The following is a 27,528-nucleotide window of genomic DNA, read 5'->3' as shown; positions in this document are numbered from 1 at the left end:
TGCAGCGTCCAGCAGCGACGCCGCGAGGCCTCTTGGCGCATGTGTCTGCTGCTCAGGCCATGCACAACCGCTTTGCCCAGCTGCAGCAGCGATACCAGTCGGGACAGGTGAGTGCCTGGCCCCTTTTTGTTTGTTTTAGCCCCAGGTGCTGTGCGGTCTCCTGCCGGTGACTGCTCAGTTAGCCGTTAAGTGCCAACACCAGTTCAGGCTAGAACTTGGAGCCATCAGATTGCACGGCGTTTAGTAGATCTCTGCTTGATGTTTCATAGTGCCGACTTTTATGGAAAAGAGTTTATGCGGCTGAGTTTTACTGAAAAGGAGTAAAGAGAGTCGTATATTGAAACTTGTTTTAATTTGAGTTCATTCCAGGCATGTTGATGCTTGTACGGCTGACGTTTTCATCATCACTCGCTCATTGGTTCAGTACCATGTTTACATAACACGTGCAAGGTTAACTCTACTAGCCAGCAAGTGACACTGAATGGTCAAGAACTCGGGAGACAGAAGTGGTGAAATACTACAACTCAGCTTCCCTGCCAATGGCCCAAGGTGAATGCCTCTTTGAATGGAGTGTCGTTGTTTTTTTGAGGCTAGGATTAGGAGACTTTTATTATTGCTAAGCCAGCTTCACTCCAACGGTGCTTGCTTACCAATACTACAGAACAGGCAGCTTTTTGAAGCGGGAGGCATATCCATAGCTCTTGTGTTTTCCGTGGTAGCAAATGTCGACATGGTTCGAGTGATTACTTCATGTGCACCTGTCACGTGTAATTGCTATTTCATCATTGTCTAATTAGACCAACGACTTCATTAATTGGGCTGAGTGCGTTGTGGGGAAACTAACATAATAATTACAAGTATTTTACAATCAAATGCACATGAACGGCTGTCAGACAGAATGATTTAGTGTGACATCCACCGAGTGCACTTTGCCTCGTGAAGCGTTACGTTGGTTGTAAAATGCTTCGCAGGAAAGAAAAAAGCAATTCAGTAATCTTCAGATTGTGCACAGAGCCCTGTCAGACAGTCTTGTCTGCCTTTAGCTCTGGGCTCCAGGATTTTTTTGATAATCCAAAAAATAAAATTCCAGTTCCAGAATGGACTTTTCTGAGCAGTGTGCTAGCATGCACCTTGCCTCCTTGTCACTACCCTCGCAAGGTGAAACCACCAAACCTATTCGCCCACTACAGGCATTTCCCCAGGCAGCAAAATGGGGAACTGCGGGACAGTATATTAGGGGAAGCGGTAGCATTGACTAGGCCCACACAGAGGTGCAGATATTCCCTGCATCGACCTGAATCAAGACAGAAGTGGTCTGGCTTGTCAGTGTCCTTGAGTTGGGGATTGGGTAAAGGGCAGCCCTGACAGTGTGGGTGCCTGACAGGTACGACCACAGGTGGCGAAAGCACATCTGCCCGGTGTAAGGCCCAGCCAGCATTGTACAGGAATTTTCACCACACAGAGACGCTGCTTATGCGCCTGGACAGTGTCAAAAGCGTTTAAGCTGTCTGCGGAATGGGTTTGCCGAATGTGTTCTGCAACAAACATCGCAAAAGTTGATTGCGTGGCATACTGTATAGTGACTTTGGAACTGGAGAGGTGTGCATCCATGTGCCGACATTTTACATTTGAACTGAAATGATGGGCCACGGCAGTTGCACAAATGAATACAATTTAGCAGGTCAAGCTGATGGTATCGTTATTATCAGCACATACTGACACTGGAAGATATTTATAACGGCTGCACAGCTACCATAGTCCTCCATAAAGTCAGCAATAAAATTCCAATAAGGAAGGGCGTCAGGCATGGAGACACGATCTCGCCAATTCTATTCACTGCCTGTTTACAGGAGGTATCGAGAGGCCTGGATTGGGAACAGTTGGGGATAACAGTTTATGGAGAATACCTTAGTAGTCGGCAATTCACTGATGACATTGCCTTGCTAAGTCAGTCAGGAGATGAACTGCAAAACATGGTCGATGACTTATATAGGGAGAGCATAAGGGTGGGTCTAAAAATTAATATGCAGAAAATCAAAGTAATGTTCAACAGTCTCGAGAGGGAAGAGCAGTTTACAATTGGTAGAGAGGGGCTGGAAGTGGTAAGGGAATAAGTCCACTTAGGGCAGGTAGTGACCGTAGATCCGAATCAGGAGAGGGAAATAACTAGAAGAATAAGAATGGGGTGGAGTGTATTTGGCAGGTTCTCTCAGGTCATGAATGGCAGGTTACCAATATCCTTCAAGAGGAAAGTATAAGACAGCTGTATCTTACCGGTACTCACCTACGGGGCAGAAACGGGGAGAGTAGCGAACATTGCGAACTGACAGTGCTGTGAGGTGGCATATGGTCTGCCTCAAAGAACAAGATGCCAATGAGAGGTCCGCATGTTTTAGGCGCGGGTGGCCCCGGTGGCCAATGCACCCCTGCTGGCAGCGGCACGCCGCTCTGCCCTGGCCCAGCTGCCCCAGGGGACCAAGACCGGGGCACACGTGGTGGCCAGCCAACCCAAGGGGCAACCACGGGTGGCACACGTACCAGCAGTGGTGAGTGGACTTTCGCAGTGTCCTAACATAGCATTTGAGTCTCTTGTGCAAATGGCGCCATCTTTCTCAGTGGAAGCAGTATTGCAGTGAAACCGTGGGCAGAGAAGCGAAACAGAGGGGATGATTGAAGTGAAAACTCTCAACTTGCTAGAGTAGTGCAGAGGGAGCTTTCAGTGCAAGAACATGAAATGAGCACTGGAGAGGAAGGGAAGATGAGAGAGATGGTGCAACGGGTGCCTACACTCCTCTAAGAGCTAGCGCTTTAAAAGAATCAGATGCAGGCAGTATGTGAACGTAAGGATGTAAATTTTGGGGTGGTTATTTCAGGCCTGACTAGGGAAGAAATTGTGCTTTCATGATTTGCATCAAAGATTACCGAAAGAAAAACAAGTGTGTGTTCATATCCTGAAAGGGTACTTTTGTGTTATGCAGGTCCTATCCATGCGACCCACCATCCCGGCCGAGTACGGCAGCCGAGTGCCGACTGTTGTCCGGCAGCGTTACCTCGATCTCTTCCTGAACGAATGTGCCAAGTGTTGCAGCACTGAGGATGAGGCCATCCAAAAGGTGCGTTGGGCACTGGTCTAATGCTGGCCCTGGTCTGCTTGCACCGGTTTCACCAGGGGCTCTCATTGCCTTGCCAAACGGCAATAGCTTTAGCCTTGCTGGGAATAATTGCCATCCTTGTGGGACTTCCTTGTGTCAGTGTCCATGCATTCATTGCAGCTTGATTGTCGATGGTTCGGCTTGAAAATGGAGCTACCTTTTTTGCTTTTTTGGTCATCTTGGTTCCTCCCCATGTGGTGATTTCTCGCACCGTTTTTCACAATTTCTCAGTTCACAGCAGTATTTGGCATCGATTGGCTAATCTACAGAAAAATCTGGCGGCTTTCTGTGGTGTGTCACGCGCTCACAAGAAGCATTATGTTTTCAGAGTATGTTTATGAGTATAGTATATATGTTTACGAGTACGAGTATTTTTCCATACAATAGGTGTGCTCTTGTTTGAAACGCTACAGAGTTTGGTAGCATCTCCTGGCAAAATGTCATAGGTCACAAATGCCCCTCCATCACGCTGTGGTTGCCGGCACATAGCTTTTGCTCTTCCCACTGCATTATGGGGTCCAGCTTTCATGGCAGTGCATGTTGTTTATTTAGCATAACTTGGTTTGTTAGGATCAGCTTGTTCTAATTTTCCTGTTGCTTTCTTTCCTTAGGCAGCTAGTAACCAGCTGCCACTGTGCCTACACTGGAATGTTTTGAAGCACATTGTGTGAATTCATAATTGTCTTATTCTCTTTTATTAATGTGAAAGCATTGTATGGCTATGTTTGCGGTTTCGTGTCATCACGAGCTTGTCTGCGCGATTACTTCCGAACGAATGGGTTTATGCCAAAAAGAATGGTACCATCGGATAGAGCATCAAAAATCTTGTACGGGAAATTGGGGGGGGGGGGGGGGGGGGGGGGGGGGTTGAGGTGGGTTAATTAGTTAGAGCCAAAAGTGTCCAAAAAGTGGGTGAAGCTGGAGCAAAAGTGGCGCCAAATTTGAAAACACCGGAAGTGGACGGAGCTAAGCGTGGCACCAAATTTGAAAAACTCGAAGTGTGTCTGGAGCCAAGCATGGCGTGAAATTTGGAAACGAAGTGTGGCGCGAAATTTGGAAACTCAAAATGGGCAATTGATGAAAGACAGGCGAAGAGGGGCGAGGAGGTGTCCATGCTTTCGCATACCTCCAACGCGGGTTACTGCAGTGTTCTCGAATGTTTTTATTTTTGGTGAAGGGATTACTTTGCTCTGAAAGAGTGTCTTAGGACAAACTGAGGCTGACTTGTATTGATTGATTACTAATCCTTCCTGGAGACACAGATGCCAGTTTCACAGAAAACGGAGCATTAATGAGCGGGGAAAGACCAAACATTTAAAAGATTAGTATTGATGTTGCACACTGTTTCCATAAATTAACTGCAGAGTTGTCAAGTGCAGTTTTCTTGCAAATATCACTGAGGATAAACCACACTGCTAGCCAGTTCAAGTTTGTGATCATAGAGTCCTTGAAGGACTCTGTAATCAGTTTTAATCGAACGGGGCAAATTATGAGAACTAAAGCTCCGAATGTAGCGGCAATAAATCTGTTTCTGCTGATGAAATTCGAACACGGGCGCAGAACAAAAAAATTGAAATTTGTTTTGAGGAAAGGAAATGATGCAGTAACTTTCTAGCATATCTTCCCTGCTGCCCCAAGGGAAGGGATAAAGGAGGGAGTGAAAGAAGAAAGGAAGAGAGAGGCTCTTATCGTGCATGGACATTCCACACATGGCACTTTTGTAGCGATAGCTACATTACGGTAGCATTTCAAGCCTTCAGCATGACGGCGCCGCCACGCTATCACTTGGTTGGTCAGTGGCGCGGAGCAGCTGCCGGCGGCACGGCGCTGCGGCTGATCATGTGGTTCGTCACGTGGTTGGTCACGTGACCAAGTTACACTCGGCCAGTTGTAGCTATCGCGTCACTCCAGGTTTAACCAGAGCTAAGTCACAGCCAATTTTTTGCGTTTCACCTCCATCGAAAGGCGGCCGCTGTGGTCGGGTTCGAACCCGGGTACTCCGGGTCAGTAGACGCGCGCCTTACCACTGAGCCACAGCAGCGGGTCGCAGAAAGCGGTGCACTTGAATTCTGCTAAGAACAAATGTGCATCTGCTTGGAGGTGACATGGCTCGCTGTAGCTCCTGACGTGTCTTCTGCGTCGCAGGCACTGTCGGAGGAGAAGCAGACCTATGACCGGAGCTCCAGCAAGACTGTCTACCTCAATGTGGCCGTGACCACGCTCAGGCGACTGCGAAAGGAGGCCCAAGAGGGTGGCGGGTCTTCTGCTGACGCTGCCTCTGCTGGACCTAGCACTGGCCCCACCCCTAGCCCTAGTCCCACCCCTGCCCCACCCGGCAACCGGGTGGTCTCACACGAGATGCTGCTGCATGGCGCTCGTGCAGCGCGCACCAGCTTCAGCATTGAGAAGAACCGTTACCGCAAGCCACCTCAGGAACTGACTGGTGAGCAATGCAAACGACCATGGCATGGCAAAAAGGCATGACCGCACAAAGAGAATGTGAGAAACCTGTTCAGGAAAAATGATCGACAGGAGCCGACAGACCTGCCGAGGTGGATGAGTGGCTTTTGCGTTGGGCTGCTCATCTGAAGGTTGCGGGCTCAAATCCCAACACCGCAGCGTCCATATTTCAGTGGAGGTGAAGTACGAAAGATGCCCATGAGCGTGCGATGTCGGCACGGGTTAAAAAACCCCGGGGGGGGGGGGGGGGGGGGTCCGAATTAATCCTGAGCCCTTCACTATGGTGTCCCTTATAGCCCATGCATCGCTTCGAGTCATTAAACTTATTAAACAGAGGGAAAAAGACGAGGGCGGAACTAGCACAACAACATGAGCGCTGACTCTCTGAAGATTTAATACCTGGGACAACATTTATCGATTTTCCCACAAAACGAAACACACACACAAGAACCGTTTCCCATCTTTATCCTCAAACCGTCTTATCAAGAGGGGCAACTTCACGATCTTAATCCTCAGACATCTTATCAAGAAGGGTAAATTCGTGAATTTGGGAAACAGTGGCTTTTGTGTGTGTTTCGTTTTGTGGGAAAATCTATAAATGTCGTCTCTGGTAATAAATCTTCAGTTGAAAGTCAGCGCTCGTGTTGTTGTGCTTGTTCCTTCCTTGTCTTTTTCGCGCTGTTTAATATGAATAACAACCAACTCGGCAAACTTTCTGTTCTCCTAACATTAACTATGACCAGTCTTGAAGCCTTGGAAAGCGCCGTGGTGTGGTCTCGTGTAATTAAAGAAGCCAGTGTGCATAACAAACTTTTGTTACAAATTTTTGTTGCAAATAAATGCCGGTTTCGTTGGACTTGGTATTTATGGCTGTGAAATGAAAAGTTCAATTACTACGAACCTCTGATGCAACAACACACTTCGCATGGCTGTCAGGTTCGTTATAAGTGGGCTTGATTGTGCAGTGAACTACCACGCTGCCGCAACTCCCATGCCTTTGGCCTTTGACACCCACAAAGAGCTGGAGTTGGTGATGCTGATGCCTATGTGGATAGCAGGAGCTCGTGGCGGAGGAAAAATTGACGACGATGATGATGATGACCCGTAGCCTCCGGCGGCATCCGTGGGCGGCACCTGAAAGCTCCTGTGCTCATGCATTTTGAAGGCTATTCCCGCGTGGGTCGTGGAAAGTCTGGGTGCAGCCCTTACACAGGCTGCAGCCCGCACATGCTTTTATACGGTATTTACTCTCATAATGAACCCCCTCCCACACACACACACTTTTGCCGTTAAGAATTTACTTTTTTTTTTAAAGCGTACCTTGGCAGCTCGCCAAGATGCTGGGCTCCAGTAACATCGCAGTGTGCTCATCTTTTGACAACAGCTCCTGCAAGGGGTCTCTTGGCTGATTTGGTAGAGCGCCAAGACGTTGTGCACCTTTGCCAGGATCACCGGCAGTGGTGGTTTGCTCGGCATGCTGCCGCAGGGTGGCCGGAAGCACCAGTGTATGGTTAGAAAGCTGGCAAATGCTCGAGAAGAGCATAGCAGTTTAAACCAGAATGCTATAAAACCTCCTCTGCACTGAAATGGAGGGAGCAGGACAATGCTGCGACACGGAGCCTTATCACTGCTGCGCAAGTGACGCCAGTCAGCGAGCACCGTGCCTTATGGAGGAAAACTGAAAACAAAAGTTTCCGGCGGCGAGCATAAGCTGTGGCCTGATTGCGGCGAAACCGAGTCACGTGACAGCGGTAGCTAGCCACGCTTGCTGTGGCAGTGGGCTCATCCGGGCGCCTCGGACCTGAACTGAACGGACAGTGCCTGTGATCAGGGGGGGGGGGGGGCAGTGGGGGTCGGCGTGTTGGCGCCCCTGGTAATGGAAGGGAGAGTTGCGCTTTCCGAAGGTTCCTTTTTCTTCGGGCTTGCCAGCAGCTGCTGGTGTGCTGCGGTGGGTCGGTGTGAACGTTTCGCCGCCAGCGTAGGGGCCACCTTGCAATGCGGGGCATAGCTCATGGTTGCGTTACTAGATGCCCACTCATCCTCACTCGCAAAGGCAGGTACGCACTAACTGGTTCGTTCGCGATAAGCCACAGGTGGACACTCAGTGTGCGGTGTTTAATTAATGGAAGCAAGTCAAGGATTTCATGCTACCTAATCTTAGGGGAACTGCCGCACAAGAGAATGCACCTTAACGTGATTTTTACTATAAAAGCATTACTATGCCTTTGCGTACCAACATGATCAGAGGAAAGAATGGGCAGTTCGTGCACTTGTGAAGTCAACTCAGAGTTAGTGTGCTGGTGACAAAGCATGCACATTTAGGTTGCAAAGCAGTGCTTTCATATATGTGTATGCAGCACAGGCTGATAAGTCGTGACATATCTGATTAAGGGGCCCTGGGAGAACTGCTAATGCTTTAGCATTGGCAAAGCAGCTAGAATACGTTGTTTACCTATTTACAGGGAAAAATGACAAACTTCACATTTTACTTTGAATGCTGAGTAGCCGACCTCAAAGTTCAAGAAAGGGCCTGATGATCACCCCTTTGGATGGTGGTGGTGGTGGTGGTGAAAACGTTTATGTAATCATAGAGAGAGTGTTGGGGGTGAGGTCACGCCCTTGAAACCATTAGGTGGGATGCCTAGTCAGGCACCCCATTGGTGGTTGCCACAGCCCGCAGCCCGGTCGTGAGGGTGCAACAGCTGGACATGGTCCCCTCTCAGTCCTCTCGGGTGGGGTTTGGGATAGGGGGTAGGGACGGGTTCTGCTGGCAGGCCCACACCATGTGGTAGGTGTCAGACACCTCCCCACAGTGCGAGCACCGCCCGTCGAATATAGGATCGAAATGCTTTAGAGTTGCCGGGCACAGCATCGTGTTAGTGAGCAGGCGCAGGAGTACCCGCTCGTTGGCCTTCCCCAGCCCTTTGCACGGGGTGGGAAGAGTTTGGTGCGTGGATTTGTAATAATCGCATATTTCTTTAAAAGTGTAAATCGGATTGAAATCGGAGTCCTGGTCGGCGACGGGTCCTGTGGAAAATGCCTGGAGAGAGAGCGCGCTGGCGGTGGCGTCGTCTGCTTCGTTTCCGTGGAGACCTTGGTGACCTGGAGCTCAAACGAAAGATTGGTGCGCAGGATCCGAGTCTCGGCTACAATTTTGGTAGATGCGATAAGCCAGGGGAGTAGCCCACCCTTGCTCGACGTTTCAACAAGCCCCTTGCGAGTCGGTGATTGTGTATTTGGAGGAGCAGTCGGAGGCTGCCAGGGCGATGGCAACCTCTTCTGCGTGAATTGCTGACTGGGCCTTGAAAGTAAGGCCGTCTACTGTTTTGCCCTCATGGACGACCGCAGCCGTGTACCATCCCCTGGGGTCTGGTCCGGAGGCGTCCAACTAGAAGACTCCTGGTTTGCTCCCAAAATGGCGGTGCAAGGCTTGCGCCTACGCCAGGCGCCTGCCATTATGGTCCTCTTTGGACATGTTGGTGGGGGAGGCCGCACGTGGAGGGCACGTCTCCAGTGTACGGGAAGGCGGCATCTCTCCTCTGTGAATTGGGGGTGCTGGATTTGAAGACGGGCTAGAAGGCGGCGACCCGACCCTGTCTTTGTGAGAGGAATGTACTGGTTGTTGAGGTGTGCCTCCCGAAGCTCCCTGAAGGTGTTCACCATCCTCAGTGCCATGAGGTGGCTGGTAGAGGTAGAGACCGGGAGGTCCAGCGCTCGTTTCATGATTTTGCAGAGGAGGACCTTGAGGGCATCCTCCTCCTGTTTCCGCAGGTGGAGGTTACGAGTCGAATACAAGATTCGACTGGTCACGAATGCATGCGCCAGCCGCAAGGCGTCCTTGCATCGTGACCCACCACGCTTGTTGGAAACCCGGTGGACCATGCGGCCCACCTGGTCTCCCACCTGCTGGAGCTTGGCGAGTGTTGTGTCGCAGTGTCGCTGGTTGTGTATGAAAAGTCCGAGGACTCTGATTTCCTTCAATTCGTGAATGGGACCGCTTTGCAAGAAGCGAGGGGGACTCCACAAGGCGCGATGCTGTCCCATCTACTATTCAACATTGCCATGATGCGCCTACCTGCCCTGTTGGGTGCGGTCGAAGGAGTCCAGCACGTGCTGTACGCCGACAACATCACCCTCTGGGCTATGCAAGGATGCCCGGGGGACATGGAGACCAGCCTGCAAACAGCCGCCAGCATAGTGGACTGCTACGCCCGCGATTGTGGTCTGCAATGCCCCCCCGCAGAAATCGGAATTTGTGCATCTGCACCCCTCGCGCACATGCTCGGCCCAAATCAATCTCTCCTTTTAAAGCGGTCCCTTTGATAGGGCACCATCATGCAGTCACTTTGGGTAGTGAAAATACTGAAAATATTGCACACAACTAAAGGAAAAGACAAATCCCAGTGCGGTCAGTATTTGTGCTATTGGAGCTTGTCTATTTACAGGGACTCCGGAACCTTTTTTTTGAATGGGAAAACAGGATGAGCTTTTTTATTTATTTCACGTTTTATTTAAGTATTTATCCATTTATTAACTTTTTGGTTATATTTTTTATATTCCACTGCTCAAAAAGTGTATTTGTTGATGCATATAAAATTTAAATTGAAGTGGGCAGCTTTATAAACATGTATACATGAGGCGTGGTCAACTGTATTAAAAACGTGCTTGCATAGTCTATTTCAATTCTGCTAATTGTGCTCATGAACAACGGTCAGTCAATCAACGACTTCTGGTTAGACATGATTGGTTTAGGTTACTCAAATGCTTTATGACTGGCTGTGAAGCCTAGTGGCTCAGGCCCACTGTGCTTGATATTAATAACATCCTTGAGTTGAAGCGTTTGTCAGAAATCTGAGTGCAAGCATTTGGAGAGGCGTCCCCCCATCCCCTTTCCGGAGTCCCTGTCTATTTGTGCCAGCTGGCCGAAGCTGAGTGGCACATGGTGCCTTTTGGGCCTGTTGCAGCATCCCGCTTCTATGAGCTGCTGGATGCGTACCGGCTCTCCACCGAGCAGCTGGTGGAGTACAACTACCCGCGGGCACACCCGACGGAGCGAGGCCGTGCCCTGTTTGGAGGAACTGATAGCCGGCAGTACTCGAAGCTAAATGGTGAGAGCCCATGTGTTTTTTCTCGCACACGGAAGTGTTGGAACACTTTCTTCACAGTTACACTGTTCCTTGACCAGCTTTCCCGATCACTGTCAGCTGCACCTGTTTCTGGCCTGTACTATTCTTGGGGCAAACAAAAAAAAACACAAAGCATATCTGTTTTGTTTGTGCCGATTAGTAGCTGGGGGTTCATGCATGGTGGCTGTGTCATTGGAGCAAGAAAGAGGTGTGGCATCAGCAATGTTTGGGCTGCCGTGTATGTGGGAGCAGCTTTGACTGAAACGGTGCTACCTTACTTTTGCTGGAGCTTTGGAAAAGTTCTGTCAAGGGAGATTCCTCGAGTGGCAGCTTTGAACTTGTGTTTTAAACACTTGGTTCTAGCATATCTGCAACCTAACAAACATACACGCAGAAAAAATAACTGTTTAATGCAGGCTCTGTGCCAAGGCGTATACAATATGTTATTTCAGTTGTGTCTTTCACACATCTTTCCCACATTTCTGTGTGTACCTTAGCAGGCCTTTTTATGAAGTACTTTGCTGCATCAGTGCCTTTGTACTTTGTGTTTCTGCGTGATAATTTAGTGAGCAAAAAATGTACAAAATGATGGTACGGAGATTCGGTTGACATTTCAGCGTGTCTTTGTCACGCGATACGACTACCACAGTTTGGCAAGTCATAATCCTACGTCATATTGTCGCAATGAGTGCCCTGTTACTGAAGAGATTAAGTAAGGCCATAAGCATCTTTATATATTCAACAGTACAGCAGTACTGGCTCACAGAAGGGATCTCCTCTTGAACTAACTGCCGGTGACTGTTTATAGCTAAGTGAGTGTTCTGAAGTGGAAGCGCAGCAAGAAGTGTAAGAATTAACTCTCACAGGTGAAGGCTTGACAGGAGACTTTGCCTTCTACTTGTACTTAGTGTTGGTGAACAGAATAGCAGGCAGAAAAACAGGTACGCCTAGTCCCATTATGTATTGGCAATGCAAGAGCATTAGCAGCTGTTGTTGCCTTTACTGGAAGTGACATCAGTTCCCTTCAGCCAGTGGGTGAAATTTATGACCGACCATGCATTTTGGTCCCATGGGTCTTCTAATGCCGTCTCATTAAAAATGTGAATGGGCTGCTGGGCCGAGAAGAATGGCCTGTTTGACCCTCTGTGCTGAAGGTGTTCCTGTGCTCTGCTTGTAGATTCGATGCTGCGGTGCTGTCGGTGCGGGGCCACCTTCTCGCTGACCGAGGACGGGGACTACACACGCCCGGAAGAGTGCGTCCACCACTGGGGCCGACTTTGGAAGAAAAGAAGTAAGTGGGCAGCGGCCTCTTTTCATGTCCAGGGTCTGCCTCTGCTTTGTCTTAGTGCACCACTCTTTGGCAGCACACGTTTACTTCATTCTTCCCATTATAGTGGGAGGTCGTTAATTCAGACTTGCTCGATTCGAAGCTGTGGTCTAATCAACATTTAAGGGGTGACCGCGGCTTTCAACTCGCGAAAAATAGTCAAAAAAGCGATTTTTTGAAATATTTATTTTCTGCTTTTACACGCCATATTTTGTGTGATTACAAATTTTCATCGCCAAAAACCATCAAGAAGTGCACCAAATCATTGTTTTGATGATCAGGTGTGGCGGAAAATTTCTTCCAAGTAGTGAAAAAACGCCGCTTTTCAAGCCCCGATCTCTCGACAACCGCCCAACATAGCGCGGCCGTCTTGGTCTCTATGGAAAGTGCGTTCCTCCGACTTCAAATTGCCTGCTTCAGCGGTCTCCTCAGAGCGGAAACAAACACATAAAAAGCAAAGGTTTCAAGGTGGCTCGGTAATTTCCGATTGGCTCCGCACGCCACGTGACAGCAGCGCGCTGTACAATTGGTCTCCTTGGCGGGTGCGTTGTCTGCTACGCGTGCCTCTCAACTCTGTGGCTCCGCTGCTCGCCGTGTCCGTGGAGTCCGCCATTTGGGCAGAGAACCTCGGCTTGCCGTGTCTGTCTCTTGCGCAGAGCATAGTTTCGAATACGGATTACGTGGCCGCCATGTTCGTCAGTACGTGTGGAGCATAGTTTCGGAAACGGATTTCACTGGCGATCATGAGTCGGCGACCTCTAAAGTACAAGACGGCGTGTGCCTATGGCACCCGTAAGCGAAAATCGCCGATGGTGAAGAAGTCGTCTGCTTCAAGTACTTCTGATGTGCAGTACACTGACGAAGTTACGGGCGCGCAGGCGAGTACTTCGTGCGTGGCTACTAGTGTTGGTGGCGCCGCTCCAGAGCCGCTGCCGAGCACTTCACACACGGACGAAACAGTGTGTGCGAGCACGGGGGGCTCTTCTGAACTTTCTACTCCGCGCTCTGCATCGCCGGAAGCATCAAGTGATGAAGGCACCGCGCATGTCGCAGGTTCTCTCGGCACTTCACGCGACGACGCCACGCCGTCCACAAGCACCGGGTGCACCATTCAGGCGCACCTCGAGCCGTGCTTTGTGTACGAAACATCAAGTGATGAAGGCACCGTGCATGTCGTGGGTTCTCTTGGCACTTCACACGACGACGCCATGCCGTCCACGAGCACCAGGCACACCATTCAGGCGCACCTGAAGCTGCGTTTTGTGTCGCCAGAAGCAGCGCAGGAAGCCGCCGCGAAGGTGCAAGCAAAGCTGAATGCCGGGCCCGTGACCGCGCGGAAAATGGAACTGACGGGTGATGGCGAGGCGCTTGCTACTACAGAACAAACGGATGAGTTTGTTGTTGTACAAGTCACGGCCCTAAACGCGCTTCTTGAGGATGCCAAGTGCCAGCAGTGCTCTCAACCAGGACTTTCGGTTCAGCTGGGAACAAGGTTTGGGTTGGCAGCACAATTGGAGCTAACATGCGCTTTCTGCGGTACCGTCGCAAAGTAGTGGTCATCACAGCGGAAAGAAGGCCGCAGAATTTTTTATGTTAAACAGTGTAGAAATCGATGGGTACCCTGGTGTGCTACTGACTTTAAGGGGAAACATGGGTCTTGAAGTGGTAAAAAAGTGCGAAAATTTCAATTTTTCAAAAGTGGCCTATTCGGGTTCAATATAGTCTAAAGTACCTATCCGTAGTACCAAGTTTCAAAGTCTTAATTCAACCTCCACATACCAAAAAATGGTATATTTGATTCTTCCAAGGCATTGAAATGTCGATTTCAGAGAGAGATGCGGCAGTACTTTGCGCTTGTAGCTTCTCACAACTGCATCCCTGATGGCCGTCATTTGGCTCTTGCTCAAAAGCTGGCACTCTTCTCTGCATCCTGGTATTGGTCACTGTCATAATGTTTTCTTGGAATATCTGCATTCCGCCGTTTTCTGAGGCCTCTACAACAACCTCCGAATGGCTGGCACATCTTGGTGAAAAAACAGCGCACAAGCAGACACAGACAGAAAGAAGGGACAAGCGCTGTTTTTTCACCAAGATGCAAAACCAACTAGCCCATTCAGCTGCTTTACTGGCTGGCACATGCACTTCAAATGCGATTTTTTCCACCTCGTGTTTTTTGCCAACATGACTATCCTTATGAAAGTTTTTGTTGTGTTTTTATGGTGCAGTTTCAATTAAACTTAAACTGTTGAATTCAGAAAGAAATTAACTATGGAGCTATGCTAATTTTTTATGGCTCACTTGAACATATCAAATTTTGCGAACAATAATGTCACCTAATGTGTTTCATAATTATGGTGTTTTTACAAAATTGATTATTTTTATACCGTGTTGCACCTGAATAACAATATATATAGTGTAGTTCTGCATGGCAGGTGATTGGCATTATATATTTGAAAACAGAAGGAAAAAACGCACACACACACATACACCTAATTTCATTAAGTTATCTCTAGTAATAAACGTTTTCATTTGTAAGACCTGCGTCTCCCCTTAAACAGAGCAGTGAGTGGCCTGCATCACCTTTTGGGGCGAGCAACTTGTGCTTCTGGGATAGGTGGGATGACACATCTAGAGGTGCGATGATAATATGGAAGGGAAGGCCTGCCATGGCTACTATTTTTTTGTGCATGCTACTGATGAAAGGAAAATACAGGAGGACCATAGCATGTGGCTCAGACATTATGACCTCCATAAAAGAAGTATAAATAAAGAAAGAACATTGTGATGTGTCAGAGGTGCACATGGTACCTGTCGGTTTCCTGCTAAGTTGTGGTTATGCAGTTGGATCACTTTCTTGTCATGTCACAACCTATTTTAATTTGCAGTTGCTGGTGCCCTGGAGAGCCGCTACAGCTGCTGCGAAGGGGATGGAGAGTCGGACGGCTGCTGCGTTGGCAAGGTGAGGGGAGGGTGGCACACATCGACAGAGTGATTTTGCCACGCCACTGCATGTGCATATGGTTCGTTAAAGGGGGCTGCAATGCAGGCAGCTCTCAGTGTCTTGCTCCTGTGCATGCACGTGCGGCAAGCAACCTCGGGCCTTGTGTTGAGACGAGCCATGCATATTTTGCTGGCATCTTTTTATCGTCATCTTTCCTTCACATCTGTTGACAAAGTAGAGAGGCAGAAGAGAGGACAAAATGTGGCTACTGGCTTACCTTCTGTTTTGAGTTAGCCCATGGTAGGTGGCATTGTGTACCCTGGTGTGGCATGTACTGTGCTGCGATTGAATACCTAGGTGAGAACAAATGGCAAAGTGGATGGGAGTGAACATGATTGCAGAAGGCAAAGGCCACAGTTTGAGAGGGCCATTTATATTGTCTGCACTGGCATAATGTGCATCAGTATTTGTTGCATCAACTTTTTGACAAGCACAGGGATGGGCTGTGCAGAAAAGCAGTGTCGAACTTGTCAGATGTAGCCAAGTTGTTTCTTCATGTGGGTGAGCCCTGCTGATTCCTGTATAACTGCCCTGACCTGCCTCTGTGCGGTGCTGAACGTTCTCTTGGCAGCAGAGTAGAGACCACCTGCTGTGCTGGCTAGGATTGGAGCACATCACTCGATTGTACCTGCCCCCATCCTTCCCTGTTGCAGGGTCATGTGCATGAAGGCCCAGAGCCGAGCCAGCTGACGGGCTTTGTGTCAACGCTCGCCAAGAGCCCACCCCCTGGCGGGGGTACTCCTGGAGTTTACGCGCTCGACTGTGAAATGGCAAGTGCCCTGAGCAACCTCACTGTCTTAGCATTGACTTTGTAAGCCAGCTTGAACACATTGCACCGTGTAGTCCTAATGCATTGGTCTAACACCTGGTGTCATTTCAATTAATAATCAGTCGGGCCTTTCTCTACCATCTTTTAACTGTTCTGGTTAGTTCCCCTTGGGCCTACATGCATGACTTTTACAGTGGACTAAGTGTGGCGACAATGATGGTGATGATTTCATTTTGTGTGAAATCCTCAAGATGGCTGATAGGTGTAACTCAAGACATTGGCTATCAGTTGCTCAATTTTTTTACATGACCATGATTCAAGGTAGGCTGCTGCAGTGGCAGCAGTGTGTGTAATTGTTGCAAGCTTTCTTTCAGGTAGGCCCATAGACCCATAACAGTGATATGCAGTACATATGGTTATGCCATGCCAGCTGTGCATATTGTGCTTCTTATTTGTGCACTGTGGTTTCTGCCACACAAGTTGCATAGACACCACGCAGAGATAAAGGATTGTTCTCTCTACACTTGCTGTCTTTGGTCATAGAGAGACTGCCAGTTTGTTTTTGTCAACTGACTGCACTGGCTATTGGAGAATGTGTTTGCATTATGTGATGGGCATCACATGTGAATTATGTCTGGGATGTGCAGTGCTACACTTCCGAAGGGGTTGAGCTCACGCGGGTGACGGTGGTCGGCTGGGACCTGCAGCCGGTGTACGAAACGCTCGTCAAGCCCAAGGGGCAGATTCTCGACTACAACACACGGTTAGTGGCCTGTGGCGCCCAGTGCATTGTGCCAGAGGGAGCCATTCTCTCTGTCTCTTTTTCTGATCCTCAAGTTTTTCTTTTTGTTCTGCTATGCATTGTGTATCTTCTGGTATGTGTTTGTGTGCAGTGTTGTGTGCTTTGCATTGCGTATTATTTGCAGCACAGTGTTTGTTACGCTTCTCATATGCACGGTCAGTGTTGTTCATTTCATCCATACATCTTTTTGTACTTGAGGATTGTATCTTTATAAATGCTTGGTTTGGTTTTGTTGCCATTGGCATCTCTCAAGGCTTGCAGAGGTGGCCTTGAACAGGGGTGTGGGTCTAATGTGTTGCTGAAGCACCGTAGTTGCCCAAAATGTGCATTGCATTTGTTCAGTTGCCAAGGGAATGATGGAGAGTGTTTGAATCTTAGCAGAGCTGCCTTTTAATATTCTTTTAGCTTGTTAGCTGTTTCTGTTTCAGCCAGACTACCACAGTGTGTATGTGCATAAACCTTTGCTAGCAGTGAAAAGCACCAATGCTGTCCGTTTTGCTCACAACTACCTAACTCAGCTCTCCCTTGCTGTTTAGCTGTTTTATCTGAATGGCAGTAAACTGTCAATCTACATTTCGCTGCCATTCACACTGGTTCACACCTGTGATGCCGAAAGACTCATAACTGACCCTGTCCCCTAACTCCTATTCTCATTCATGGGCTTTGGGCCCCCCTTGACAAAGAAATTTATTAATTTATTCATCTACATAAATCACTGTGTTTAGCAATGTTTTTCAGCAGGCCTCAGAACTGTAGCTGGTGTTCCTAATGCTATTTTCAAAGCGCAAAGTCCTTTTGCTAGCTTTACAGTCAGTGAAAGTTAACATATTGAGGAAAGTGAATGAGTTGCAATGGGTTCTCGTTAATCAGAAGTAGGCTAATTTGAACTCCTAGTTTATTTTAACTGGCACTTTGGTCACACCAGCATCATGTTTATTAAAACGGCTCCCCCTTAGTGCAAACAAATATTTGGTCTTTGAGTTCAAGTTATTGAGAATTGACTGTATTGGCAAATATACTCATCATGCTAACAGTTTGGCTTTGGAGTGGCTGCAATAAGAGGCCACATTGACATGTGAAGCCAACTGTGCTGAGTGTTTCCCATAGTTACTGCACTGAACGAACTGCTGCATCAGCAGCTGTCAGATTTGCCTGGAGTAACATTTGTACGGTATGCCGTGGGCATAATGCACCAGCCATTTTTGATGCGAGGCTATTCCATCCTTATCACTGGCACTGTCAGGGGACGTGGCAAACCACGATCACAGTCAGAGTGGAATTGTGTAATTCTAGTCAACCGCAGTGGCGACCTGGTGGTTTGAGCTTTTGCCGTGTGTGCAGTAGGCGCTGGGTTCAATCCCCAATGCTGCTGCTGCCAATTGGTTTTCCAATGGGTGCAAGCCTTCCCCTAGCCTGGTGCTTTGTTTCTCTTGGGGTGAAACAATTGGGAAAAGAGACCTTTGACCCCACGTCATGCAGACCAAGCACTATTTGGGCAGCTACCTTGTGCCATTGAAATTCTAATAATGATCACCTATAACTCTGGTCCATCAGGGCATAAGGCGAGTAGAATAAAGCGGGTTCCTCTTTGGTGGTGCTGTTCAGTCCTTGTCATCAGTTTAATCCTTGTAGACACGGATTGTGTCCTACTATTGAGAAAAATGTGAAAATTTGTGTTGTGTATATACGGCACCCCCTATTTCCCAAAAATAACATCAATGGCTCAAAAACTTTAAGAATTCACACACGCCATGCACTTCCACGCTCATGGAATTGCAGCTCCCTTGTTCTTCATAAAACGCATTAATGCCCAATGAAATATTTTATTTATCATTCAAAGCTGTTTCTGCAACAAAAACTCAGCTACAGCGTCCTTTAATCAAACAATCCACCATCTGAGAGAAGAAAGAAGTTACAAAAATAGTTAAAAAGCTGGCTTTGTGAAGACACCGCTAGTTGCTTTGAAAAAAAGGTTTAAAAGTCGCGTGCACAATCGTAGATGCCGTGCTACAAAGGGTCAGTTTGGAAAGCAGCTGGAAATGGCATGTGGCCTCAGTCGCCCGTTCACCCGATACAGCTGAGGACGTCATGGCAGTGAGAGGCAGTGCCGATTCCCACGATAAGTCGCTGCCTGCCACCATGTGTTGCTCTTGGGGTTGCAGGTTCAGCGGCCTGAAGGAGGAGGACATGGTGGGTGTGCAGACGAGCCTGCGGGACGTGCAGGCGGTGCTGCTGGCGCTCTTCTCTTCGGAAACCCTCCTCCTGGGCCACAGCCTGGACTCGGATCTGCGAGCCCTGCGGCTAGTGCATGGCCGTGTGGTGGACACGGCCGCCGTGTTCCCCCACCGCCGGGGGCTGCCCTACAAGCGCGCTCTGCGCACCCTCATGGCCGAAAATCTCAACAAGATCATCCAGAACGGAGGTGAGCCCCCGTCCCCTCTCACTTTGGTGCGCACATGCGCTGGGGGCCTGCTGCCCAGCATTGGCTTCTTGATTGTCAGGTGGCCTGGCCATGCCAGTTGCGAAGCAGTGTACACCACCAGTGTCAGGTGGTGGCATAGCAGTGTCTGCTGTTTAGAGGGGCCCTGAAGCACCTTTTGAGCGTAGCATATAAATTCGCTCAGTCGATAGACTGTGTTGTCATGAACGTGTACACTTATAGAACCCATAACTGAGCCCGAAAGTTGGGGAGTCCTTTTTGGTAACTCGAGCTCTCCTTCGTGTCACCTTCTGCTTATGTCCGTTAAAGGGCCACAGAAAGGGGTGTTTGAGCTTGGCTTTAAAATGCTTGCACTATGTAGAGCACAGGCCACCGAGCGTCCATGCCACGTACGAGACCTCAAAAGCGGGTGGGAAATTTACAATGCATTTTTGAAAATTCCCGCTTTTGCACCTCGCAGCGACACGCGGTGCCGGGCTTTTGCGCAAAACCTGGCATACGACGTCGCCTCGTGCAAGTGACGTCAGCAGCCGGGAATTATCATTGGTTCACAGTGCCAAATTCTTTCAGACGTCACGGGCCACCACGGCCATGGCCACTCCGCACGCGCCGCAGCCGGCGGAGGTAGGGGAGGGGCCGAGTGGGTGGGGCCGGCGGAGGAGCGCCGCCATTTTGGTATGCAAGAGAGGAAAAGGCACGAAGACGCCGAAGTTCAAATTTTGACTGCATATAACTCAACTTCCACAAAACGCATTAAAATAATTCTTGTTGGGGATAATTATGAAACGGTGTATTTTAACATCTCAGACATATCGCAACTTTATTAAAAGCCCCCTTTCTGGGGCCCTTTAAAAGATGGTGGTTGGTTAGATTGTTTCAGGCGTCACACAACTGCTATGGCCACATGGTAGCCATTGCAGGCCGTTAAGGACTTTCTGTGCATGCGAACGATTATGAGAGCCATGAAGCTTTGCAATTTCCAGAGAAATGTGTTCCCAAATGTGTTCCCACAAATGTGTTCCCACAAGAACAAATAAAACAGCAGGCAATGGTGTATATTGGTAGGCGGAAAGGTAAGTGGAAGCTGCATCCAGCATTGAGGCAGGAAAAATCTTAGCGCCCATTTGTCCACATGAAGCATGCAAGCCATAAACGTTTTCAAATGTAGGCATGGAATTGGTGTACCATTTATGTTGTTCTGTGCCATTATAATTGTTTCGCACCACAAAGCATCATAATGCATCACCTGTTGCAAAAGAAATCTGATGCATGCCTGTGTCAGGCTAGAAATCGTGTGCCATAAAAGTTCACAGTTTTTTTTTTATTAGCATCTTTGGCTTGGATAGAAATCATCTGTGGCCATTGCTCTGTCTTTCGGAATCAATACGAATGTGATCACTCTGGACTGCTATCCATGCTCCTTGAGCTGAGTACTATGTGTAGACCATAGTTTTGACCTGAAATGAATTACTTTCTTTCCCTCTTTTTTGACTTGAAGTACTATTCAAATAAATTATGCCACCGCAGTTTATTTTTGCTAGAACGCCAATTGGATTATGTGAGTGAGCCAGTCTTAGGCTGATCTATCCTGCACGGCACCTTTGTTGAAAATCGAGTGCCCATTGTTTCAGTCAACATGCAAGCTATCAACCTCACATTGATTCTGACTGCCTCTGAAGTGGTGGATGTCCTCAAGCTTGGAAATGTTGTGGAATTTGGTCAGAAATGACCAGCAGTTTGTGCAGATTTGCATTTTTTTTGTTGTCACTAGGCTAGCAACTGTGGAACACCGCCAACAATTTCATAATGGTTAATTGGCCTTTGGAAGCACCAAGTTATGGCGGGCCTCGCCATGTGTGGTTTTGTTCATCTGCCTCTCACTGAACTTGGCTTTTGATGGTGGTGATGGGCTTCCCTCATCAGTACTAGTGATTTATAGTTGTTTTGTGTGGAATCCTCTAGTCTTTTTTCTTGGTCATGAGTTTCTGTATAAGCTGGCATGATTAAAGTATGCTTCATTGATACCAACTGTTTCACTTGACAGGCTTTACTTGGGAACAGGCAAAATGCCCACTGCAAAGTGGTATTTCCTTGCTCGTGTGTCTGCTCTACGGCACGTGGGTGTTGTTGCGGGCTAGTTGGTTTAACATTGCTTAAAAGGGAACAGCGCCTGTGTTGTATGTTCCTGTCTTCGTCCTGTGTTTGCGCTGTTCCTTTTTTAAGCAATCTACGGCACATGTGCTCATTTCCACACGTAAAGCGTTACTTGGCCAAACAGTCTGGTTTAGCAACTCACAGTTCTCGTACGGTGTTGCACAACATGTATACGTGTGAAAGTGGCAGCTGTAGGCATTTGCTAGGGAGTTGTCGCCTTGGGGGTTTGTGTCAAGCCGCATAAGGCAGCTTTTTACTCCCATTCATTCCCCGAGCATGTATCGCTTGCTTGGAAACATTATTAAAGAAAGAAAGCAAGAAAGAAAGAAATGATTGCAGAGTGAGCTCTGCAGCGAGTGTCATCACACATCACAGCAAATTTCCCTGTTGGCTGTGTATTATTAACGTGCACACAGTGCCAGAAGCACATTCATTCTCACATGGGCTAATGGCTCATTTAGTAGAGTGCCCTCAATGGAACACAAAGTACAATGGCAGCTCTGTGAGTGGTGCACAGTGCCAGGAGCAGATTCACTCTCACATGAGCTAGTGGCTGAGTTGGCAGCTCCACGAGTAATGCATGTTATCTGTGCTTTATTGTCAGATAAGTGCTGATCAGCTGGTTTTGTTTGAGGCTGTACGAGAACAGAGATTGCGTGGCCACTTGGCTGAAACATGGTTCACTTTATCTGCAAGGTACTCTTGGTTAATGCGGTCTAGATTTTCTTCACTATGCATTATGTTGGTTTGCAGAACTGACTGTGGCGCATTTTGCATGTGCAGTGGACGGTCACGACAGCCAGGAAGACGCAGCAGCCTGCATGGAGCTCATGCTCTGGAGAGTGCGTGAGGACCTCAAGAAAGGCATCCGATGACAGCGCGGATAATGCACTGGCAAACTAGATTCAAACCACCAAAACTGCCGGTGCACTACCCTGGCCAGTGGAAGTGCAACCTGGGTGCCCCATACCATAAGATCGGGGCTGCTGGCAGTGAAAACATTTGCCCATTAATATGCCACATGCCCTGCTACGAGCAAAAGTCAAGGCAATGTCAGAAAGGACCCTTGTTGCAAGTTTTTTTTTTCTTTCTCATTTTTCATGGCAGCTTGAAGCTGGGTCTGCTTAGCGCACAAGAATACCACCCATTCATCTGTTTCATCAGGAGGGTGGGTGATAGGTATCTCCTTTATTTAAAAGCCACTGAGGTAATCGGTGTTATATAAAAATAATGCCGTGTGTCGTTGGTTAAATGAGAGGCAATGTGGGGAGAACAAATGAAATTAATATGCAGCCAAAGGCAAACCGAATAGAAGACACAAATTGTCACTTGTTAAAGCAAGTTTTCAGTTTGAGGCTGATTGAGCCTGACAAGTTTTGCAGCTTCACATCAAAATGGTAACTGAAACTGAAGAACAACTACAAGAAACTGAACCACGACGTGGGCCATGGAAGTCGTTTCACACTAATACCACATAGGTAGGTAATGGGTGGTACAGAAGGTCACAATCGAGAGGGGTGGATTTGGCAAAACTCAACTGGTTGTTGAGTGTTCAGAATGCTTTGAGGAAGTACTGTCCTCGCTTCCTCCACATCGCTGGATAATTTGCTACGGTGTAAGAGATATGCACCATCGTCAAAAGGCTTGACGAAGACTGATTTCTTGCTGTGGTGTTGTCGGGCTTCTTTTGAGCCCGGCTGCTTTTAGCGCACAGGTAAGGTGTGCTGTCCTCCAAGCCTTGTGGAGGCGCAACCTTCCGCCACCATCCTCATTTCCCGGAGGCGTGCGTGTAAGTGCTGGTCGCGTGTGGTTCACGCACAGTCGACCGGAGAGCCCTCCCTCCATCCCCTTATCCATGCACAACTGGGATTGTGCTTCATGTTCTGTTCTTTCTGCATCTGAAGAAGGCCTCTGAAGATGGTTAACCTTTATTTATGTATATACCACATGAATTCTTTTCCTCTCACCTGCGTTTTCTCCCCTTAACTGTGAGCAATACAAGAGCCACGTTCAATAAAAGTGTTGTTTCAAAGCGACTGGCCTCTTTCTGTGTGTTGAATGCATGTGAAAACTACGCTCAAGCTATAATAGAGCAGGCCCTAGTGCAGGGCTGTGGATTTGTGACCACATGGGAAGTGTGCGCCAACATCACAGTGCACAGATCATTTCACAGCCTCGCTTCTATCAAAATGTTGGTGCCATGGCTGAGTATTTGCGGCCACCATGACCTTGTACTGGTGGCAAACAATCTTTGGCAAACAACCTCAACTGTAAAACAAAAATGAGAAGCTTGAGACAGTGCTGACATATCGACAACTGTGCGCATTTTTCTTTACCAATCTTTCATGTCGCTGCAGTGGCTCAGTCCCAGTCAAAAAAGAAACCAATGGGTCCAATTGGAAAATTTCCAGTTGAAAGTTGAAACCAATTGGTCGTGAACCAATTGTGTTTTCGCCACCCATTGGGCTCGACCAATTGAACCCAACCGGTGTTTCCATTTGGAAATAATTGGTCACCCAACCAGACAAAATGGCCCACCAGTTTATCTCAAATGGCACACCCATTAGACTCAAATGGTTTTAACTGCCTTGCAAAAAAAGAATTTCATTTGGAACGAATTGGCCTTTCTTCTATAACAGCTGTGAGACTTCTGCCAACATTTCCGCCAACAAAGGAACTGAAATTACAATTACTCGCTGTTATGAAAACAAGCGAGAGCAACAAGCATGCATTGAACACTATATAGTCTGACACTGTGTACCAACATGAATTCTCAACATATGTCCACAGAACACACTTTTGCAGTCGCTTATATACTCCACTCATGAGACCCTCTAGCTGGAACCAGAGGCGGTTGTCCATTAAGAAAAGTTAACTAATTTAATAATACCCGCAGTGGTGGTGGAGATGATGAAAACAAGAGATTAAGCTGCTAATATCCCTTACAATAACCTATTTAGTCTAGTGTTCTGTTTTATAGCCAGCTAAATATGTATACAGATCTCAGTGAAGGACATCATTGACTTCCATTTAGATTTTCCAATTGGAACCAACTGGAGCTTTCAGTTGGGAGATCAGCTCCCAATTGGTTCTCTGGGTTCCAACTGGGAGCTCCAATTGGTTTCAAATGGTTCCGGTTGGGCGTTCCAACTGGGAGTGCTGAAACCAGCTTGAACCTCGCGAACCAGTTGGGCAATGCAGTTTGAAACGCAGAACCAACTGGAACTACGGAAACCAAATGGTCTACCCAGTTGGATTCATGAGCCCAATTGGCTCACCAGTTGGGTCCAACTGGTTCCAATTGAAACCAAATGGTATGCCCAATTGGACACATTATTTTTTTGACTGGGAGTGCTTACGGCGCTCGGCTGCTGACGCGAAAGAAGCCGGTTCGATCACGCCCGCCGCGGTCGAATTTCAATGGATGCGAAATTCTAGAGGGCCCGTGAACTGTGCGATGTCACTATAAAAGAACGCCAGGTGGTCGAAATTATCCGGAGTCCTTCACTACGGCGTCCCTCATAGCCCGAGTTGCTTTGGGAAGCCAAACTCCATAAAACCGTAAACCAAGCTGTATTTTCTTTTTGCCTCGGCAAAAGAATGAAAAATATATTGAAGCACACCTTCAGCCATCACGCGGTATCCCAGAGCACGCGGAGAAGACGAAGATTGCTAGATTGAACCAGCGCAGTTGGCAGTTGCTCACGAAAAGCTCATTTTTGATCAAAATCTTCGTTGACAAGTGAGTATTGCAACACTTTCAGTATCAGTAGCGAAGCAGCTCCAATCGATAATCAAATTGATATGAACGACGTTTGGTCCTTTTGGAAAATGAACACTGACGGATTTTTCACGTCACCTTCAGGTCGGATTAGCTGCTTTCTTTCTAGCCTTTTCACGAATATGTCCAAAGCTAGAAGTGGCTCGCATCAGTAAGCGTAATCTGTCAAGCTATCTTTGCTAGAGCGATTCGAGTTCGAGAGGCTTACTGAACGCGTTCTTGTCGGAACTCTCTAATCTTATTGTGGGCTGCACGACCCATTAAAGAAACGTTACTTCAAATCTAAAATTTGTCATTTTTGACGAGTTGCCAAAACAGGAAGGAATAAATATCACTGTCCTGGGTTATGGGGGTTTAACGTCCTAAAGCGACTAAGGCTATGAGGGACGCCGTGGTGAAGGGCTCCGGAAATTTCGACCCCCTGGGGTTCTTTAACGTGCACTGACATCGCACAGTGCCCGGGCCTCTAGAATTTCGCCTCCATCGAAATTCGAGCGCCACGGCAGGGATCGAACCTGCGTCTTTCGGGTCAGCAGCGCAGTGCCATAACCACTGAGCAAACGCGGCAGCTATCTCCGTTTTCTCTCTTGGGCCAAACTGACCTATTTTGTAACGAGTCTGGCAAGGCTTTTCGCATGGAAGCGCCTTTAATACTAGTTCATGATTGGCGGGCACACTGCAGCTATAACTTCGCTAGAAACAGTGAGTGGTAAACGCAAAAGTCCTTCATATTCCTCTTTGGCTGTGATAAGTTTCGCTGTTTGTAATTATAGTAACAAAAAGTTCGCCTATCATGCGCCAATAGGTCTTATAGCTAGTGATAAGGCGTGTGCGAACAGCGGTTGTGAATCGGGAGCGAGCTTCACGAGGCATTTCTAATGGAAGTGCGTTTCGTCGTTGGCCATAGCTCTCGTTCTTTCTACTAGCGTCTCATCTGCTGACGTCACTGTCCGGCCCTCGCTTGTCGGCTGGACCACGTACAAAAAGTACCCTTGTGCACTATTTTGTCTGCTTTTTTTTTTGTGTAAGGGCAAACCCTTATCTAATCGTATATCGCAGGCTGTCGTGACCAGGACGGCCCACGATTTGGCTAACGCCACTTTTCTATTGGGATTGGGGACCAATCTCAAGCCCATTTGAAAAAAAGTACGAACTGCTTTGAAAATCAGAGAGTGATTTTCGCGAGGCTTCTCTTTTAAGAAAAATTCGGGATTTAGCTGATGAATATGGGTAAGACATCGTTTCGTTTGTTTTTAACAATGATCAGTTCTTCGACCAACAAGTTGTTTCCTGTACGACCAGTCTACACTCTAAACCCGAATAGGCCTACATTGGAGTAAAAAGGGGAGTAAGCTGTCCTAAAGGAAGTGCGCTAGAAGACAGCTTACGCCCTTTTTACACCTTTCTGTCCAGCGGGTCGCGTTTCCGCCCACTGAGTACTCTCACGCAGTGTTGTAGGCGTTACCGGAAGAAAGTAACTAAATACGTTACTCGTTACGCTAAGAAAAAAGGAACGCGTTGCCGCCCTACGTTACCTATAAAGAAAAGTAACGCGTTACCGTTACCGAAAAAAGTACCGCACGTTACTTTGCCGTTACTTCATGGCCATAAATTTTAATTAGTGCGTCTTAGCTGCAAGAACTCAATATAACAATTTTATGAAGCCCATATTTCACATAAAACTTCTAGCCCAAGCAACCACTTTACGCGATATCCTGATTTAACTAGAATACTTTACACAAATGTGCAGGAGCTTATCTATGTTATAGTGGCCTAAAGTTGCCTGTAGAGTTACATGTGTTGGATTCTAGCAGTGTGGCACATGGTGAAGCCATCTTCTGAATGTGGCATTAAACACAAAATGGCACTTCATCATCAATTCTAACTTCACAAAGAAAACATCGCTGAACTAATTCTGAAAATGTGATGTTCCAAAATGCTCGGCATGCTTCCACTCTGAAGAGAATTGTGTCTGAGTTTTTTGGGTACGAAGGCGAGTGTGTGAATGCGTGTTCGTGCACGTGTTTCGTGCTTTATGGCTATTGTGTCTTTTTTTAGTTGGGTGCGTCGTGAAGGGCAGGTGTTTTCTGGCATGCATGCGAGCCGCAATGGAGGCCGCCGAGGGTACCTGTTTGTTTATTTGCAGCATCACTTTAGGTGTTCTGCGCTTTTGTTTAGAAAAAAGGGAACGGAGTGGGTGACAACTGGAACAAAAAGTAACTAGTAACGTGCCTCACGTTACCGAAAAATGTTAACGCAAGTACGTTACCCGTTACAGGTCTCAAATGGTAACGAGTACGTTACTAAGTTACCGAAAAAAGTAACGCGTTACCGGTAACGGCGTTACTTGTAATGCGTTACCGCCAACACTGCTCTCACGTAGTGGTAACCTCGCAAGTTTTGTTGCGTTCAGTTTGATGATCCCCTTGTACTACTTTGTGTGTGGGAGGTCTGGTTGTGGTTGTGCGCTGACGTACGAGCTACAGCTCTTCGTCGTGTTGCCATTTCTTTCAACA

General features: G+C 47.8%; 1 protein-coding gene across 1 annotated transcript in view; it reads left to right on the top strand.

Moving 5' to 3' along the window:
* Positions 1-23,267, top strand: part of LOC144111186 (uncharacterized) — a 37,488-nt gene extending 14,221 nt beyond the window's left edge. The window contains exons 6-16 of the mRNA XM_077644367.1: positions 6-107; positions 2,397-2,546; positions 2,979-3,113; positions 5,298-5,595; positions 10,577-10,720; positions 11,916-12,029; positions 14,951-15,024; positions 15,720-15,836; positions 16,483-16,598; positions 18,800-19,059; positions 22,015-23,267. Of these exons, the coding sequence (XP_077500493.1) occupies positions 6-107; positions 2,397-2,546; positions 2,979-3,113; positions 5,298-5,595; positions 10,577-10,720; positions 11,916-12,029; positions 14,951-15,024; positions 15,720-15,836; positions 16,483-16,598; positions 18,800-19,059; positions 22,015-22,106 (1,602 nt within the window). The 3' untranslated portion in view covers positions 22,107-23,267. The remainder of the gene's footprint in view (positions 1-5; positions 108-2,396; positions 2,547-2,978; positions 3,114-5,297; positions 5,596-10,576; positions 10,721-11,915; positions 12,030-14,950; positions 15,025-15,719; positions 15,837-16,482; positions 16,599-18,799; positions 19,060-22,014) is intronic.
* The last annotated feature ends 4,261 nt before the right edge of the window (positions 23,268-27,528 follow it).

The sequence above is a fragment of the Amblyomma americanum genome, chromosome 11 (assembly GCF_052857255.1).
Source record: "Amblyomma americanum isolate KBUSLIRL-KWMA chromosome 11, ASM5285725v1, whole genome shotgun sequence".
NCBI classification, from domain to species: domain Eukaryota; kingdom Metazoa; phylum Arthropoda; class Arachnida; order Ixodida; family Ixodidae; genus Amblyomma; species Amblyomma americanum.
The sequence above is the reverse complement of the archived record's forward strand: the minus strand, read 5'-3'. Positions and strand labels throughout refer to the sequence as shown.